General features: G+C 46.9%; 1 protein-coding gene across 1 annotated transcript in view; it reads left to right on the plus strand.

Moving 5' to 3' along the window:
• The window catches only part of RFC1 (replication factor C subunit 1), a 40,999-nt gene extending 21,701 nt beyond the window's left edge, over nt 1-19,298 (plus strand). The window contains exons 8-25 of the mRNA XM_083158404.1: nt 294-378; nt 1,241-1,515; nt 3,717-3,821; nt 4,521-4,700; nt 5,892-5,996; nt 7,140-7,512; nt 7,916-8,025; nt 8,763-8,877; nt 8,967-9,055; nt 9,981-10,118; nt 10,577-10,672; nt 10,754-10,852; nt 10,949-11,103; nt 11,188-11,305; nt 13,134-13,279; nt 15,197-15,410; nt 17,134-17,322; nt 18,786-19,298. Of these exons, the coding sequence (XP_083014530.1) occupies nt 294-378; nt 1,241-1,515; nt 3,717-3,821; nt 4,521-4,700; nt 5,892-5,996; nt 7,140-7,512; nt 7,916-8,025; nt 8,763-8,877; nt 8,967-9,055; nt 9,981-10,118; nt 10,577-10,672; nt 10,754-10,852; nt 10,949-11,103; nt 11,188-11,305; nt 13,134-13,279; nt 15,197-15,410; nt 17,134-17,322; nt 18,786-18,914 (2,721 nt within the window). The 3' untranslated portion in view covers nt 18,915-19,298. The remainder of the gene's footprint in view (nt 1-293; nt 379-1,240; nt 1,516-3,716; nt 3,822-4,520; nt 4,701-5,891; nt 5,997-7,139; nt 7,513-7,915; nt 8,026-8,762; nt 8,878-8,966; nt 9,056-9,980; nt 10,119-10,576; nt 10,673-10,753; nt 10,853-10,948; nt 11,104-11,187; nt 11,306-13,133; nt 13,280-15,196; nt 15,411-17,133; nt 17,323-18,785) is intronic.
• The last annotated feature ends 227 nt before the right edge of the window (nt 19,299-19,525 follow it).

Raw genomic sequence — 19,525 nt, forward strand, 5'->3', positions numbered from 1 at the left:
CATTTTTGTTGGGCGTTAATTAACCTACCAGTATGTTTTTGGATTGTGAGAGGAAACCAGAGTAGCCGGAGTAAACCCACGCAAGCACGGGGAGAATAAACAAACTCCACACAGTTAGGGCCATGGTGGGAATCAAACCCATGACCTCAGCGCTGTGAGGCAGTAGATTGAAGTGAGGATTTTGTGTGTGTGTGTGCCAGATGTGGTGTTTCCCATACAACTTTATCTGATAAGCTTTATAGTAAGCCTTTTGCTTTATTTATTAACTGGTGTATGTGTCTTCGCTTATTTAGGCACAGAAAGACACGGAAAAGCAGATGCAGACCTCCCCTGCTGCTAAAATAAGTCCAGAAAAGGCTGGAAAACTCCTGCCTTCAGGTAACACACCTAGGAAAAAGTGCGCGTGGCTGCGGTGAGAGCGCCCTGTGTGCGCGTGTTGCAGCGGTGAGTGCGCCCTGTGTGCGCGCGTGGCAGCGGTGAGAGCGCCCTGTGTGCGCGCGTGGCAGCGGTGAGAGCGCCCTGTGTGCGCGCGTGGCAGCGGTGAGAGCGCCCTGTGTGCGCGCGTGGCAGCGGTGAGAGCGCCCTGTGTGCGCGCGTGGCAGCGGTGAGAGCGCCCTGTGTGCGCGCGTGGCAGCGCCCTGTGTGCGCGCGTGGCAGCGCCCTGTGTGCGCGCGTGGCAGCGCCCTGTGTGCGCGCGTGGCAGCGCCCTGTGTGCGCGCGTGGCAGCGCCCTGTGTGCGCGCATGGCAGCGGTGAGAGCAGCAAATTAAAATGAAGACGGCAAGTTGTCATTGTATGCTGTGGTACAGTGGTTGTGGCGTTACTTGCACCAATGTGGAAACTTCCGAAAGGAGTGTGGACATTTGTGTCCATTTGTATACTAGGGGTGGTATTCAATTAGCTGTGATATCAGGGATATCCAATTAGCTCAGAAGCTGGCACTTATCGAGGACAACCAAATTCCCCTTAAGCTGGCATATTTCTGCCCGATTGCGGGGAAAAACCGCATAGATCCGTGACTTTTTCGCAGATCCTATGAGGGCTAATTGAGTAGCCCGAAACAAAATAATTATAAAAAAATGATGGAAAACTGCAGTTTTTCTGGTCTAATTGAATAAGCCACCCAGGTCTTTCACATTGGTGCTAGTTTCTACAACAAATGGTTACAACTGCTATGATGTGTCAGAATTGTCTTCCTATTAAGCAAAACTCCTATAAGCCATCCTACACACTGTCTTCAGCCAGAACGACAAGCCTGTCAGAGGAATCCACAATTAAGAAGGAAAAAGACTTCAAATTGGAGACCAAAAAGAATTCTCGTACACAGTCTGACTCCTCGTCATCACTCAAAGACAAGACCTCACCGGTAAAGACCAGCTCCAAGCTGGCTCTGATGAAACAGAGGGATGAAATGCAGCCGAAAGAGAGGGCACTATCCAGCCCTGCTGCTAAAGCCAAGGTTATTTCCCCAAAGAAGGAACAGAGTACACCAGTGAGAAGCCTACAGCAGTCCGAGGTAACAATATTATCATCTCACCTAATGGAGAACTGCAAAGCAGGTTTAATATCCATTCCAGGAAGGACATAATGTTCTGCTTCCAGGACTTTTTGCCAGTGGCAGTTGCAGAGGTGGGACTGCATCACTGTAAAAAATTCAAATAGGGGAGCCACAACTGCCAGCGAGTCCCAGGCTGTGGTGTTTGGGGTGGCAGTTGGTGGGGCTCCCCTATCCGAATTTTGGACAGTGCTGCAGCCCTGGAAGTCCAGAAACAGAGCACCTTGTCCTTCCTTTCTTTGAGTGGAGCCCAGGCTCCTCCCCCCTCCACACCCCCTACAGGCTCCAGTTTTTTCTTGGGCACAGGTTACCAGAGACAGTAATTTTTCATTTTTATTACATTGCACTGGTTTTCATAACCAGACCCCTGCACACTGAGGACGCCGCTCCCAGCCGCAGGTTAGTGGGTTCTTCTCTCTGACCTTGTTGGGTGTTCACACTCGACACGGGTAAGGGGGTAAGGGTCGCCGTGGCGCAGGACTTTACCGCTAGTGGCACACATTGTCGAGGAGGTGTGCTTCCTGCCTGAGCTCTGCTTTTCCCCACCCCTGCAGCGTTACAGGTGCCATTACTGGAGCTGCAGGGGAGAAGTGCACCCGGATTCCTGCTCCTCATACCCTACAGGACCAGGTTTATTCCTTCCTCTGTGACTACACTACCTTGGTGGTGGTGGTACAGCGTTTTCTGTGTGCGTGTATCCTTTTCCCTTTTTTTCTCTGCTTCCTTGCTGTCTTAAAGGTTTTTTATTTTTACCATTTCTATAATAAGGACCAAGTTTATTGTCAGAGCTGTGCGTAGTCTGGGCGTGCTGTGACTTTATTGATGGGGGGGGGGGGGGGGAGTAGGGCTTTGGTAGGTTACTGCTACAAGGTAACACTAATGGGGATCAGTAGGGCTTTAGTAAGGTAACCTATTGATGGGGGGCAGTAGGGCTTTGGTAGATGACTGCTACAAGGTAACCTATTGATGGGGGGCAGTAGGGCTTTGGTAGATGACTGCTACAATGTAACCTATTGATGGGGGGCAGTAGGGCTTTGGTAGGTGACTGCTACAAGGTAACATACTAATGGGGATCAGTAGGGCTTTAGTAGGTGACTGCTACAAGGTAACCTATTGATGGGGGGCAGTAGGGCTTTGGTAGGTGACTGCTACAAGGTAACCTATTGATGGGGGCAGTAGGGCTTTAGTAGGTGACTGCTACAAGGTAACATACTAATGGGGATCAGTAGGGCTTTAGTAGGTGACTGCTACAAGGTAACCTATTGATGGGGGCAGTAGGGCTTTGGTAGGTGACTGCTACAAGGTAACATACTAATGGGGATCAGTAGGGCTTTAGTAGGTGACTGCTACAAGGTAACCTATTGATGGGGGGCAGTAGGGCTTTGGTAGGTGACTGCTACAAGGTAACATACTAATGGGGATCAGTAGGGCTTTAGTAGGTGACTGCTACAAGGTAACATACTAATGGGGATCAGTAGGGCTTTAGTAGGTGACTGCTACAAGGTAACCTATTGATGGGGGGGCAGTAGGGCTTTGGTAGGTGACTGCTACAAGGTAACATACTAATGGGGATCAGTAGGGCTTTGGTAGGTGACTGCTACAAGGTAACATACTAATGGGGATCAGTAGGGCTTTAGTAGATGACTGCTACAAGGTAACCTATTGATGGGGGGCAGTAGGGCTTTGTTAGATGACTGCAACAAGGTAACCTATTGATGGGGGGCAGTAGGGCTTTGTTAGATGACTGCTACAAGGTAACATATTCATGGGGGGCAGTAGTGCTGGTAGATGACTGCTACAAGGTAACCTATTGATGGGGGGCAGTAGGGCTTTGGTAGAGGACTGCTACAAGGTAACATTGATGGGGGGCAGTAGGGCTTTGGTAGATGACTGCTACAAGGTAACCTATTGATGGGGGGCAGTAGTGCTGGTAGATGACTGCTACAAGGTAACCTATTGATGGGGGGCAGTAGGGCTTTGGTAGATGACTGCTACAAGGTAACCTATTGATGGGGGGCAGTAGGGCTTTGGTAGATGACTGCTACAAGGTTTCACTATAGTCTGAAATCGCCACAAGTATATTCAGTCCTTAAAATGTTGGGTCTTGCGTTCAAACACAGGCTTCTGTATGGGGCAGAAATAATGTGCTGCTTATTTCACAGTCCAGTCCTGAAGACTCTGAGAAGAAAAAGGCTAATAATAAAGCATATAGGAATTTTCTTAATCGCGAAGGACCTAAAGCTCTGGGTTCCAAGGAGATACCCCAGGTAAGCCATTTGGTCAAAGGATTTAATGAGTGCGTTGTAATCTGCTATTTGTCTGGCCCCTTATTCCTACATCGCTTTCTCAGTAAGAGTGGTGCAGTTATTTCACCATAGGAAACCACCAGGTAACTGTCACTGATACTTTGTGTAGAAGATGCAAGTGCTCAACTGAATGTATTGCCACACCCATAGTGAGGGCTTTTGTTCATTGCAGCAGTTATGAATGGTAACCAGGAAGTGAGGTTCCAAGTTCCTATCCGCTGCCCCAACTAAATGGATGTGTAACTGACCGGTTCCCTTTAACATCCCCCAGATACACCGAGGATATATTCTGTCTCCACAGTGATACTGGTTGGAAATAATCCAAGGGCATGCTCTTTTTTTTTTTTTTTTCTAATAGTACGAGCACTCTTTGTATTCAGGAAGGGAATGTTTTCTGATATTCTATTTACTTAACCATATGCATATATTGAGCCATCTAGAACACAATAGCAGATCTACAGTACAGAGACTGGGGGAAGATGCCCCCTGCTAAGGGAGAATTTGATGGAGTGATGCCCACTATATAGGACTTGCCAATAATAACTAATAGGTTACGGTTTTGTCAGTAAGGATTGTTCAGGATTGATCAGTTGTCACTTATAACTGCATTCCTAAGACATGATGTGACTGAATCCCCCTCTGTGTATGGTTTCCCGTTAGGGTGCAGATAACTGCATGGAAGGTCTGACGTTTGTCATTACTGGGGTCCTGGAGTCCATTGAAAGAGATGAGGCCAAGTCATTAGTGGAACGCTATGGAGGCAAAGTTACTGGAAATGTCAGCAAGAAGACCAGCTACCTCATTATGGGCCGTGATGGTGGAGAGTCCAAGCGGGAGAAGGTAAAGTTTCCTATGTGCAAGTCAGGATTGGAAAGCATGTCAGAATATGGGGTAGGGTTATTAAAGTTTGGAGGCAGAGATGACAGGAGGGGGTTCTACACCTTGAAAAACCATGGAAAATACTAAATACCTTTCTTCCTTGTTCTCAACAAGACCTGTACATACGAAGATGTAGCTAAGACCTGTTCTTATGAGCAGTGCGTGTCACCAAGCAGCATTCCGCTCTGTGTTCTTATGAGCAGTGCGTGTCTCCGAGCAGCATTCCGCTCTGTGTTCTTTTCGGTACATCCCCGCGACACGCTATGTTCTACATCAGCTGTGGGATAAGTGTGTGATAAAGTATCACACCAATGTGTCTTTTGTAATCTAATTGGAGAACGATACCACTGGAAGACAACTGTTATGTCAATGGTCATTTTTTATTTTTTTGTCTTTACTTCAATAGCGCAAAGGGGAACATACAGGCTAAGTGGATCAACGGCGCCTAGAGCGACAATCACCTGGTCGGCCACTCTTGGCATCTAGTTACGCCTAAAGATAGTTGACAGCATCTGGATTGACAGTAACGAAAGTTAGACACAGAAATTATATCGATGGGGACATGATCGATAGTTACTAGGTCAACACAAGCTTTTAATTTTTTGTTTTGGTGCCTATGTCGACATAGGTCAACATGAACACCAAATAAGTGTACAGGGTCCTACACTTTGGGCACACTATTGCATCTATGCCCACTTGGATGGTGAACCAAGTCAGTCCAAACCAAAAATTAAAAAAAAAAGTAAAAACCTGCCTCGACCTTGCTACTTTTGATGACATTTCAGTCGATCTAAAGTTTTTGTCTAACTTCTGCTACTGACGCTTTTGACCACGTGATTGTCGTTCTAGATGCTGTTGATCCATCGTCCGGATACGGTACTAAATATGTGTGTCTCTGGTATGAGAACACTAGGAGTGCGGCCTTATGCCTCTGTTCGTGTTTGTTGGTTCTTTCCAGACATGGTCATACCCTGTGAGGTCATAGCCACCCCCTAAATGACGTCACACCCCAGCTGTTATACTCACAGCTCGAAGATCCATTCCTGTGGGAGATGCTGGCAGAGACGTTGTAAATGTGTACACTTCTGTCTCCATATAACCTACTGTGCCCTCCTGCTATACCTTGGCAGTAACAGACATGTCTTCATGCAGGCAGAAAGTTTCGGGACACGGGTTATTGATGAGGACGGTCTGTTTCATTTAATTCGCACTTTGCCTGGCAAGAAATCAAAGTATGTTATAGCGGCAGAAGCGGAGGTAAGTGCTGAACGCCACAGAACGTTCCGGCAATTTTATTCAATATAAAACCGTTCCAGTTGTTCTTGGTCATCACAAGAATAGAATGTTTATAATAAAGGTTATTCAGAGTTAGGAGCAAAGGAAAACAACGGAGTAATGTTGCACTTGTTGAAAGCATGCTGTGCTGCAGGTGGGGGGGATGTAATAGGTGCAGAGAGATTAATAGTTGCGGAGGGCAGTCTGAACTTAAAGTTATATTGTAATATATAATATAGCTGTGTGCTACATGCAAAAGCAGCCAGTGCTTATCCTGCATGCTGGGGAAAAAAGTAATGTATTTGCACCCCTGGCACAGCGCAGCTTGGTTTGTCCCTGTGCACAGTTACTTCCTTTTGCCCCCAACTCATTGGGTCGAGAACTGAAGGCTGACTCCTGAAAAAGGTCTACAAGTTCGGAAAGTCAACACAAGCATTAGGTAGACACGCATGTCTTGTGTCAACCACCTGACCCTGTTGACCTTACCCATGTCCACCTATTTCATGTGTCGACCTAAGGCCTATCTACCTTCAGTGTTTGGCCCAATGCATGTTGGGGGGGGGGGGGGGGGCTACTTTTTCATCCATGTGGGCTATGATTGGGAATAGTAACCCGTGTCGAGTACAACTTAAAAAATGATGTGTTGACCATTTCCATGTAGACCTTTTTCATGCATTTTCACCTGTTATACTTTTCCAGTGTCTACCTTTTTACCTTTTGCCCCCTTGACCCTGTCGACCATTCCATGTCAACCATATAGTATTGATCCATTTATAAAAAAAACCTTCTGATTTTTCCCATAGCAGCCAATCAGATTCTAGCTCTCCTTTTTCTAGTATGTACTGCATAACTGATAGGTACAATCTCATTGGTCATTATGTTTAGAAGTTTTAGTAAATCTGTCCAGTTTATTAGAACCTTCCTTCTGGGATGTTACAAACGGTGTTATTTCCAGCTTCCTGATAGGTCAGTAACGGGCCGGTTCTATTAGCAGTGAGGTTCTGTGTGTACCTGGCAGGAAAACCTTGTAGTTAGTTCTCACACCCCATAGAGTAGTGCGGTTCCCCTGCAGCAGCAGATCTAGAACATTTATCACAAGCTGATTTACATTTGCTTCTAATTCAGAATAAAGGTAAAGTCAAAATGGAGAAAACCCCAGAGAAAGCTGTAACTAAGCCAAGTCCGGCTAAGAGGAAACTGACTCCGGAGAAGAGAGAATCCCCGCGGGCCAAGAGATTAGCCACTGGCGTGAAAGGGTTCTCTGATGGTGAAAAGGAACGACCCATAAAACAGGAGGGAGCGACCACTTTTCCTAAAGCTTTGGATTTCCCCCCGGATGGTGGCAAGAAGGAGAGTTTACTCTGGGTGGATAAATACAAACCAACATCGGTCAAAGCAATTATAGGTCAGCAAGGAGAGCAGAGCTGTGCCAGCAAACTTGTGAGATGGCTGAAGGCGTGGTACCAGAACCACTCTGCCGATGACAAGAAACCTGCTGGTAACTACATTGTAATCCGGTTAGATGGCGGGGAGGTCGGAATGGATCAACCTGTTGGATCACATCTGAGCCGGGCAGGCTTGGCTGGGATTGCATGCCATATATCGTACGTGAAAGGATCACATCTGATATATCGCATGTGATCCTGCCACCCAGGGAGGTCCCGGGTGACTCAAGGGAGGGAGATTGGGTGTGACTTCACAAGATCATATTGCAGCAAGGCATATAGCCGATCTTACCCAGGCGTACCACTTCTCTTACCTGCGTACAGTCTAAATGTGCCCCTATGCCCGTTATGGCTGCTTGTACCTTGCGCTTAATATAAACGATATAGTTCAGGCGTGTACCCTGATGTTAGTATGGGTGTGTATATTCCTGTTTGTTAATAATTCTACTATTCCAGGGAAATTCAACAAATTTGGGGGCAAGGACGATGGATCATCATTCAAAGCGGCCCTGCTGTCCGGTCCCCCGGGCATTGGTAAAACCACCACCGCTGTCCTGGTGTGCAAGGTGAACTCATTATTATTTATACTATAGAGTAAGATCCCGCGGGGGTGGAATCACAGAACCTCTCTTCTGCTGTTCCTAAAAAGCCATTGGAATGAAGAGTACAGTGTGGTTAATACAATATATTTATAGATAGTGAGCGATATATAATATATATTCTGTGCTACGTGTGTGTGTGTATGAGTGTGCATGTGTGTGTGTTTGTGTCACTACATACCCAGTGTTGTCCTACCCAGCTACTTGGTTTTTATGCTAGTGGACACACAACAAAGCTGTCCCATAAATGCTGCTGTATTCACTATCCACTGCTTGGGTGTCCTATCATAGAGCAGTATAATATACAGTCCTGGCTGGATTCAGTATTGAATCCCGGCGGTCGGGATCCCGGCGTTCAGAATCCTGACGCCGGAATCCCGACAGGGGGGGGGGGGGTGGATCGCCCCCCCTTGCGGGCTCGCTGCGCTCGCCACGCAGCGGGCCCGGTGCCTCGCTACGCTCGGCACGCTAATTTATTCTCCCTCCAGGGGTGTCGTGGACACCCCAGGAGGGAGAATGTGTCGGCATTTCGGCGGTCGGGATTCCGGCGTCGGGATTCTGAACGCCGGGATCCCGACCGCCGGGATTTTAACTGCATCCCTCCTGGCTGGAAAGCACTAGTGATAACTGGGAGCGTATGGTGTGTATGTGATGTACATTGCCTGGGTTTGGCTGTAGCTGAGCAGGTGTTCTGTCTGTATTAGGAACTTGGCTACAGCTATGTGGAGCTAAACGCCAGTGACACCCGCAGCAAGAACAGCATGAAGGAAGTGGTAGCAGAGTCCCTGAACAATACCAGTATTCAAGGCTTCTATTCTGGTAGGTGCTTCCCCTGTGCCTGTGTTCTGTGTGTCGTCCACTATGTGGCAGCACTGTGCTTATTGGCTCCTTCCTATCTTCCTTATTAGGGACCAGCAAGTCGGTGAGCGCCAAACATGTTCTTATCATGGATGAAGTGGACGGTATGGCAGGAAATGAGGACAGAGGGGGAATACAGGTGAGCCCCGTTATGGTGACTGTACACGGCTATGTTACTTTCTGCAATGGCTCTTATACAGATACAGGGGTTCATTGCAGTGACCGTGGCTATGAGGACCCAAAAGGTTGACATGGAAATGGTCAACACATGAAAGAGTCAATATGAGGGTTTTTTTTGTAGCACATGTACCCTCCAATTAGCTAACTGCGTCCCCTCCCATGGCTCGCTTTGCTCACCATCGGAATCCTGGTCCACGTTGCTATATTGCTGTCACCAGTAGTGGTCACCATATTGACTGTCCAGCTAATAACGGTTTTAGGCTGGGTGCCCACACTGCAGGGTTGGGTACACCAAAATGAATGAAGGTAATACCCTACCAGTGAGCCTCTGTACACACTGAGATACTGATCCTCATTCAGACCTGATCGCAGGACAAATTTGTTCTCAAAATGGGCAAAGCCATTCTGCACTGCAGGTGGGGCAGATGTAACCTATGCAGATTTATTTTGTTTCTGTGCAGGGTAAATACTGGCTGCTTTATTTTTACACTACAATTAAGATTTCAGTTTGAACACCCCCGCCCAAATCTAATTCTCTTTTTCATGATTGCAACCTATGAAGGCAAACCGTATGAGGTACTCCTTTTAGTACATTACTACTCATAGTCGTACATACATTTCCATAGTAGGGATGATATCGCTTCTCCATTTACAGCCGTTTATACATAACATCATTTGTGTATTATTTAGCTCTATCCCCTGTGCTGTTATATTGGTCTTGTGTCTCTAAATTGGGTAGCAGCTGCCTTATGTTATAACATGTTGTGCCCGTTACAGCGCTGGGAACATCGCCGGCTTCCCAGTGTCTGCTGGGTCCCACATATGGTGGTGGCCGTCCTTCCGTAGTACAGGTAGTGACTGTATGTTCTCTTGCCTCCTTTCAGGAGTTAATTGGTTTGATCAAACAATCTAAGATCCCCATCATCTGCATGTGTAATGACCGGAATCACCAGAAAATCCGATCACTGGCCAACTACTGCTTTGACCTCCGCTTCCAGAGGCCGAGAGTGGAACAGATTAAGGTGAAATAAGTGATTACTGGGGAGCGGCTGTGAGGGGATTACTGGGGAGCGGCTGTGAGGGGATTACTGGGGAGCGGCTGTGAGGGGATTACTGGGGAGGGGATTACTGGGGAGGGGATTACTGGGGAGCGGCTGTGAGGGGATTACTGGGGAGCGGCTGTGAGGGGATTACTGGGGAGCGGCTGTGAGGGGATTACTGGGGAGCGGCTGTGAGGGGATTGCTGGGGAGCGGCTGTGAGGGGATTACTGGGGAGCGGCTGTGAGGGGATTACTGTGGAGCGGCTGTGAGGGGATTACTGTGGAGCGGCTGTGAGGGGATTACTGGGGAGTAGAAATGAGGGAGCACTTGCGAGCAGGTACCTCTCATTCTCCCTTTTGTATGAGGATTATTTTACACTTGGAGTTAATATTCTGTAATCCTTGATTGTAACGTAGCCACTTTCTCTTATATATTTTAGGGGGCCATGATGTCTGTGGCTTATAAAGAGGGATTAAAGATTCCGCCACCGGCAATGAATGAAATTATTCTTGGGGCAAACCAAGACATTCGGCAGGTGAGATGCTCTGCACATGGTGAGCCGCATTGCCTCTGCAAGCTTCTTTGTTACACCCAATACTGTTCTCTCCGCCCTTAGGTAATACATAATCTCAGTATGTGGTGCGCCGGCAATAAAGCCCTGACCTATGATGAAGCAAAGAGCAGCGCCAACAATGCCAAAAAGGACATTAAAATTGTGAGTGGCATGGAGACGTATGGTATTGGCATATACTGTGTGTGCAGGTCACATATACTGCCCGGCGCTTACACTGGTCATGTTCCGTGTCCCCAGGGTCCGTTTGATGTTGTGCGGAAGGTGTTTAGCAGCGGTGAAGAGACGGCTCACATGACCCTTATAGACAAGTCTGACCTCTTCTTCCATGACTACTCCCTGGCGCCTCTCTTTGTTCAGGAAAACTATGTCCATGTGAAGCCAGCTGCAGCGGGGTGAGCCTCTGTATGTAATGGCTTTACCACATTGTCCCCTGCACCAGCCTAATCGTCTAACCAGGCCTTGTGTCGTCCTTCCAGCGGGAACATGAAGAAGCACTTACTTCTCCTGAGCAAGACGGCTGACAGCATAGCTGATGGGGACCTGGTGGACCGGGCTATCCGCAGTAAGCAGACCTGGAGTCTTCTGCCTACACAGGTATACTTCTCTGACCACGTCGGAGCTCCAGCTCAGACACAATGGGCCAGATGTATCAAGTTTCACATAGAGCTAAATCGGAGAGTGATAAACAACCAGCCAATCAGCTGCTACCTGTTATGTTACAGGCTGGGTTTGAAAAATAACACGTAGGAGCCGATTCGCTGGCTACTTATCACTCGCCACTTCATCACTTTTTAAGCTTGATACATCTGACCCAATGTAACAAGTGTAGGCCAATGTCTGTTCACTTCGGATAAAGGTTCTTCTTAATGAATTGCCTATGAAACAGAACGTGGGTCTGCTTGGATATGACTGTACCACAGCTGGACCCTGCGGTATTCCACTATTATTTGCAATATTGGCAAAGTTCCTTTAGATTGAATGGACAGTGTTGGTGAAAGGCAATTACCACGTCATTGCACAGATTGGTTCTCAGTGGGACTCTGGCTGTAGGTTTTGGGTTATCTTCCAACAGTCCTGGGTCCAAGATTGCCTTCAAGGTTTGTCCATCTTTTTTACCCTTTAGTCCAGGCATGTCCAACGTTGGCCCTCCAGATGTTGGGAAACTACACATCCCAGCATGCTTTGCAATAGTTTTAGCATTCTCTAATAGCAAAACTGTGGCAAAGCATGCTGGCATGTGTAGTTTCACAACATCTGGAGGGCCAACGTTGGACATGCCTGCTTTAGTCCTTGAAGTTTTCGAGTCTCCCAGATGTTCTGCTCCTGCTGCCCCTTCTCATGGTAGGGTTATGGGCCTGATTCAGACATATTGGCAATGTTTAATTTTTGCAGATGGACAAAACAATTTTACACTGCAGTTGGGGTAGATGTAACCGGTGCAGAGAGAGTTAGATTTGGATGAGGGGTGTTCAGTCTGGAATCATGAGGTGTTAGAATGAAGCAGCCAGTATTTACCCTGCACAGAAACAAAATAACCCCCCCCCCCCCCAAAAAAAAAAAAAATTCGAACTCTCTCTGCGCATGTTACATCTGCCCCACCAGCAGAGCAGCATGGTATTGTCCATCTGTAAAATTGCAGCCCTGCTAACAGGTCTGATGAGATGCAGTGTTCTCCTTAGCCCGTAGAATAGTCCTCTATTGGGTGGTTGCCCCAAACACTGGCCAAAAGGTAGATAATGTTGTTTTCTTCCAGTCCTATTACAGTGATCCCAAAGTATTATGGGCCTTATTCTAGTTCACTTTTTCTGACAAAATCCTTCTTAGATGAACAAAACCATGAGCACTGCAGGGTGGCAGATGTTACTTGTGCAGAGAGAATTAGATTTGGGTGAGTTATTTTGTTTCTGTGCAGGGTAAATACTGGCTGCTTTATTATTACACTGCAATATAGATCTCACTTTGAAGTAAAACCCCACCCACATCTAATTCTCGCTGCACAAGTAACATCTGCCCCACCTGCAGTGCACATGGTTTTGTCCATCTAAGAAGGATTTTGTCAGAAAGAGTGAACTAGAATAAGGCCCTATATGAGGCGTTTTCATAAATTGCATAAATTGCACACACAGTGGTCCAAGTACACAAGTGAGATGTGGCACTGTGCAATGTATTAGGTAGGCATATGTCCAGGGCACGAGTATCCTGGAGAACTGTGTAATAACCCAGGATATATGCTTACAGTCCTGCTACTTCTGTTTCTTGTATTTGCAACGTTACAGTCCTTCAGCTTACTGCCCCGTAACTTTCAGTGTCCTACACATTGGGCACGGTCATGCTCTGGATAAAGGTATCATTTCTTGTTAAATGTAAGTAAATTGTATAAAGTGTATTGGTGACTGATACACGGCTATGCTGTTCTGTTTAGGCAATATATGCCAGTGTCCTTCCCGGGGAGCTGATGAGGGGCTACATGTCGCAGTTTCCCAGCTTTCCCAGCTGGCTAGGGAAATTCTCATCCACCGGGAAGCACGACCGCATCACCCAGGAGCTTGCCATGCACACGTCTCTCAGGTAGGAGCTGTAGTAGATCTCATGCGGTGGCTATAAGGGACTTGGATTGCTAAGAAGCCGCACTGGCCAACACTTACTCAGTGAGCTTCCATGAGCTAGCAAGGAGCTGGTAGCCCGCAGTATGTGCCTGTAGTGCACGCACCTGACTATATACTAATGGGAAGCACAAAGTGAAGCGATACTGCTGGCACAGTCTTGTCTATAACAATGAGAAGGGTTTGTACACTGTCCCCTACTCCCACTGGTGACCCTTGCAGAAGACCCATGTGTAGCGCTATGAGGCTGTTACAGCGGTCAGTTGTCCCACAATGGGGCAGATGTATTAAACCTGGTGATGAGATAAAGAGGAAGGTGATAACGCACCAGCCAATCAAGTCCTAACTGTGGGGGGCGTGGCCATGGCGGCAATGGAGTAGCACGCATCTTGCTCTACTCCTCCGAGCTATCCTGCATATTATCCTTCTCCACACCACCCCGGGGCCCGGAACCCCAATATCCTGTTAGGGGATGGGCTGAGGCGACAGGCGATACCCCACCTGTGACCTTGTCCCCTCCGGCAGACTCCCTCAAAACCAAACTTAATAGCCGTGCAGGCCCCATCGGTGCAGGATGGTGACTAGGCTGCGGGTCGCGTTTCTGATTGACGCTGTGCTGTGGAGCCCCGCGATCCTGTGCTGCAGCAGGCGGCTCCCCTCCCGAGGCTCCTCTCTCCGACGGACATCCCGGTGGGTGTGCTGCACCACGCCGGGGGACACGCCGCGGCTTGCGAGCTCCCTCTCTCTGGGCTTCAGTGCTACGGCGGGCGGCTCCCGTCCCGAGGCCCTCCTCTCCGACGAACATCCCGGTGAGTGTATTACACCGCCGCCCGGGACACAGCTGCGGCCAAGTCGTGGGGCGCGCCGCGGCCTGCAAGCTCCTCTCCCCTGGCTCCTGTACTGCAGCGGGCGGCTCCCCTCCCAAAGGCCCTCCTCTCCAACGGACAGCCCGGTGAGTGTGCTACACCACCGCCCGGGACACAGCTTCGGCCGCGCTGTGAGGCACGCTGCGGCCTGCGAGCTCCTCTCCCCGCCTGGCTCCACAGACAGATTTACAGAGCTACAACGTCTCCTCTCCCTGCCTGCGGTCTCGGCCCAGCACCTGTCTTGGTGCCGGTGATAGCATCCCAGGTACTTGGGGACCCTAATTTGTATATAACCTGAGCTGCGGAGCTGATATTCTTGGGTTGGTGCCTGGCCATATACAGTGTGGGGTGGCTTTCCGCCTGTGTGCCCTTAGACTCTGTAGTGAACCTGGGACTGCTTCACATATCGCCTAACTGGCGGGCGCTCCCCGGCGTGACCCTGCACTGTTGGGGCTGTGGGACATTGGTACACAGATCCCTGATCTATCACTATATCTACTATATTAACCGACTCACACCTGTGTATGCACGTTATACTGCCTCAACATACACCCGGTTATAATGCCTGCAGATCTATTGAGGACACTGTTTTAGCTTTGGCCTGCTATATATTCTGCTCTCTGGCCCCTCTCATATCTACCTTTTGATATACGCCACCAAAAATGGGAAAAACTCAACACCAGTCTAATGCTGCAGCTAAACTGGAGAAGTTTTCCAGAAATCCCCCTGCGAGACAGATGTCAGAGACTGAGATGCAGGATTCTGCCCAACCCCCTCCCCAAGAGAGCCCTGCACCCTCTGATCCAGCACCTGACCCTATGCAAAAGTTGTTAGATGCTCTCCTGGCAACTGAAACAATCAACTCCTAACTGTCATTTTTCAAACCGCTGACTGGCTGGTACATATCACCTTATACTGTATCTCTTCACCAGGCTTATTACATCTGCCCCAATGTGAGTATTGTCTACTTCTAGGTGGTTGCCCCTACTAAGTGTTCTACGTTTTCCTTATCTCAGGACCCGGTCCAGTAAACGTGCCCTGAACCTGGACTACCTGTCCTATATGCGGGACAAGCTGGTGTGGCCGCTGGCTGAGCGCGGTGCAGACGGAGTGCAGGAGGTGGTGGATCTAATGGACACTTACTACTTAATGAAAGAAGACTTTGATAACATCATGGAGATCACCAGCTGGGGAGGGAAACCCAGCCCTTTTTCCAAACTTGACCCCAAGGTACACCTCTGAGATGATGACCAGTATGTTTCCATACACTGTTGTAGTATAGCATTGGTAAATGGGAAATAAAGCAAGCAGTGATGAAAGGAAGCGGGGCTCACAAGATGAGATTGTCATCTGGGCGATTATAATGTTTATAAAAGAAAAAACAAACATAAACTAGAACCATACATGTAGATAAAACAGGCCACTCCTGAACATGTGCTAATTGGGAAATCACAGTAATAGATTTGCTTAGTAGTGCCGTATAAAGCCGCGTATTCTGCGTACCTATAGAAACATAGAATTTGACGGCAGATAAGAACCACTTGGCCCATCTAGTTAGTCTGCCCCTTTTTAAACATGTTACCTCAAACCATATTTGATCCTTATTTTTTTGTAAGGATATCAATATGCTTATCCCAAGCATGTTTAAATTGTACTACTGTATTTGCGTCTACCACCTCTGATGGGAGGCTATTCCACTTATCTACTACTCTTTCTGTGAAGTAATTCTTCCTCAAATTTCCCCTGAATCTTCCTCCCTCTAGTGTCAGTGCATGTCCTCGTGTTCTGCTGCTCCTCTTCCTGTGAAGAATGTCTCCCACTTGTACCTTGTTAAAGCCCTTGATATATTTGAAAGTTTCTATCATGTCTCCCCTTTCCCTTCTCTGCTCTAAAGTATACATATTAAGATCTTTTAGTCTTTCCTGGTACGTTTTGTGATGTAGGCCATGCACCATTTTAGTTGCCCTTCTTTGTACAGTCTCTAGTGTATTTATATCCTTCTGGAGATATGGCCTCCAGAACTGAACACAATACTCTAGGTGAGGTTGTACCAATGACCTATACAGTGGCATTATTACTTCTTTCTTTCTACTGCTGATACCTCTCCCTATGCAACCAAGCATCTGACTTGCCTTCTTCATTGCTTTGTTACATTGCCTACCTGCCTTTAAGTCCCCTGAAATAGTGACACCTAGATCCCTCTCTTCCTCAGTAGTTTCCATTATAGTGCCATTTATACTATATTTAGTCTTTGGATTTTTGAGACCCAAGTGCATGATTTTGCATTTATTACATTACACTGTAGTTGCCATTCTCTTGACCATTCCTCTAATCTACCTAGATCATCAATCATTTGTTTTACCCCTCCTGGTGTGTCTACCCTGTTGCATACCTTTGTGTCATCTGCAAAAAGGCATATTTTACCCTCAATTCCATTTGCAATATCACCAATAAAGATATTAAAAAGCACTGGTCCAAGTACAGATCCCTGGGGTACTCCACTTGTAACCTCTCCCTCCTTTGACTGTACTCAATTTACTACAACGCTCTGTTTCCTTCAACCAAGATCTTATCCATTCAACTATCTTAAGGTGGCCATAGATCAGAAAGATATTGTACCCAATCATACAATCTCAATTGATTGTAAAATGGATTGTATGCAGATTGTGTGCACATTGTATGTCCAAAAACCACCAAGGACTGTCGGGGAATTGAAGGGAAATTGGACACAATCATGAGCCCAATCTTTCTGATGTATGGCCAGCATTAGAATCTCCAATCCCAAGCTTGCAAGTTTATTTAACAGTCTGCGATGTGGGACAGTGTCAAAAGCCTTACTAAAGTCTAGATAAGCTACATCTACAGCCCCACCTTGACCTATGTGTGGGAAGATTGTCCTTTCACAGTCCGTTCTGATAACGCTAACTGTACCGTACTGTATCACTACTTCCAGGTGAAAGCAGCCTTTACGCGTGGCTACAACAAGGAATCCCATCTCACCCCTTACTCCTTACAAATGGTGAAGGCCTCTAAAAAAGATTCAACCCCAGCGCTGGAGTCTGAGTATAACGAAGAGACGAACAACGAGGAAACTCAGACCAAAGAGGAGGAAGAGGATGTCGGCGTAGATGCAATGATCAAGGTAACATGAAAGGAGATGGATACGGGTTTGAGAGTTTCTGTGGCAAATATCACTTAAAGCCTGTTACATATTGTATCTTAGTAAATACTGATTGATGTGAGTGCTGGTCTCCCTAGAATTAATCACACTGGATATTAGAACCTTACGTTTGTTCACTCCGGGCAGTCTTATTTGGTCTCCAGTGATCTGTAGTTGGGCACAATATGTAGCGGAACATTAATAATGCTTATTAGATTATCCATACCTGCGTAAGAAACTAATAACATTCCCTGGCCCTCAGCCGTATCTGGGTTTAGTAATTTCCAGGATTAAAATAGCAAATTCATTACCGAGTGGGAAATCCAAAGCTTATTAGCCAGCAAGGCTAGAAATCCCGGTGTATGTGTTACAGGCACAGGAAGTGTTCTGCTAAAGGTTCTGCTGTGTTGGGCATAAGTGGGCTGGTGCTGGTGGCCTCTGGTCCCAGTAAGTGACCATGTTATCCGCTTGTTGGGTATAAGCGGGTATGTGATCAGTAAGCAATGATAGTGTTTTATAATGTTCTTCTCCATTGCGGATCATTAAACCCCACCTATGTTGTTACCAGGAGAGCACTGTGCCGGGACATAGTAATCTAATGCTCTCTGGTTTATCAGACTATTGCAGACATTACTATGCTGAGTATCATACAGAAATGTCACATGGGTAAAGTGATTTAACAAGCCACCACTTTGTGTTCTCACCACCCAATATATAAATACATCTGCACATAGCTATTGCCCCTGACAAATCAAGCCGCCACAGCATATCCCACTGCAAGAGAGAAGTCAAACCAGTTACAGATGTATCCTCCTCATAGGCCTAACCACAGATCGCGCTCCTTCCCATTGTCCCACGCCATGCATCGTTATGCTACATCTATGTCTCTACAATTCATTGTAACAAAAATACTAAGTAAATGGGACGTTAGGGTAGATGGACACTGGAGAGTGATAGGGTACCAAGCATTGTATAACTGCCATAGTAAAGCTTCCCTTTTATCCTTCTCCAAGATACCAGTCGTCTCCCAACATGTGGTGTAAAAACGGTTAGGTGTATGAGGACACAGGTCCAATTGGCTCTTCTGTAAAGTATTCATATCTGATGGACCTAGACTTCATGTAAATATGTCCCAGAAATAGTTTCCCACAGTCATGCAAAGTATTGTTATTGACCCATGATTTTTGCATTATTTCTCTCTGTATAGTAATAATAAAAGTCTAATTCAATTTACATATCTGCACTACCATAAATCAATCTATGCTTGCAAACGAACCAGTGCTAAGAGGCTGCAATGCTAACCACTGTGCCGCATTGATCTTTTTAATGTTTTTTTCCGGTGAAAGAACATTTGTCATTTCTAGATCTTTCGGATTGAAATTCCATGGCTATTATGGGGCTGATAACTAATGCCTTTGTTTATCCCACTTATCTGTCATTTGTAGGTGAAAAAGGCCAAAACCTCTAAGTCTTCATCGAAGTCTTCATCTAAATCTTCATCCAAACCTTCCAAAGTAGAAAAGAAAAGTGGAGACAAAAAGCCGGGCAAAGCAAAGAGCAAGAAGGTGAAGTGATACGGGGTTGAGCGAGCTGCCCATGTACATCTAATACTCCTCTCCTGGGAATAGCAGCGTCTGAGATATGTGTAAAACACGGAGCGGAGCGGCGGACCTTGCAGTGTCTGCTCCCCGATGTTGCACTGGAACACATGTACAGTAGCCGGGAATGGCTAAGCATACAGCCACATACAGGTATAATATACCCTGGGAATCATGCTGGTAAATTCCATAAGGGCTTTCGTATCTATCCGGAGAATCTCCAGCACTTTCTTTGCAGATGTACCTATGGTACAGAGACTTCGCTTACTGGCTTGTGTATATAGAAAATAAATAGTACTTTGTTTTGTATAATACTTTATTGTAACTATAAAGAGCTTCATTAAAACTAGTTTCACAGAAGTCTGCAGTCACTGACAATGCTTTGTGTAATTGGCATTAATGACTACCAAGGTACGACACACAAGGCCTGATTCAGAGGAGGCGCGCCCCAGATGTTGCATGTAGGGAACAATGTTTTGGGTACTGTGCATGTGTCCCAATTGTGTGTGTACAGAGTTGCAGTTGTAATGTCAGGTGCACACTGGGAGCAGTGTATTAGATGTATTGGCTGTCATTGGGTGGTGACA

This window comes from Crinia signifera, chromosome 1, assembly GCF_055691185.1.
Source record: "Crinia signifera chromosome 1, ASM5569118v1, whole genome shotgun sequence".
In the NCBI taxonomy this organism is placed as follows: Eukaryota; Metazoa; Chordata; class Amphibia; order Anura; family Myobatrachidae; genus Crinia; species Crinia signifera.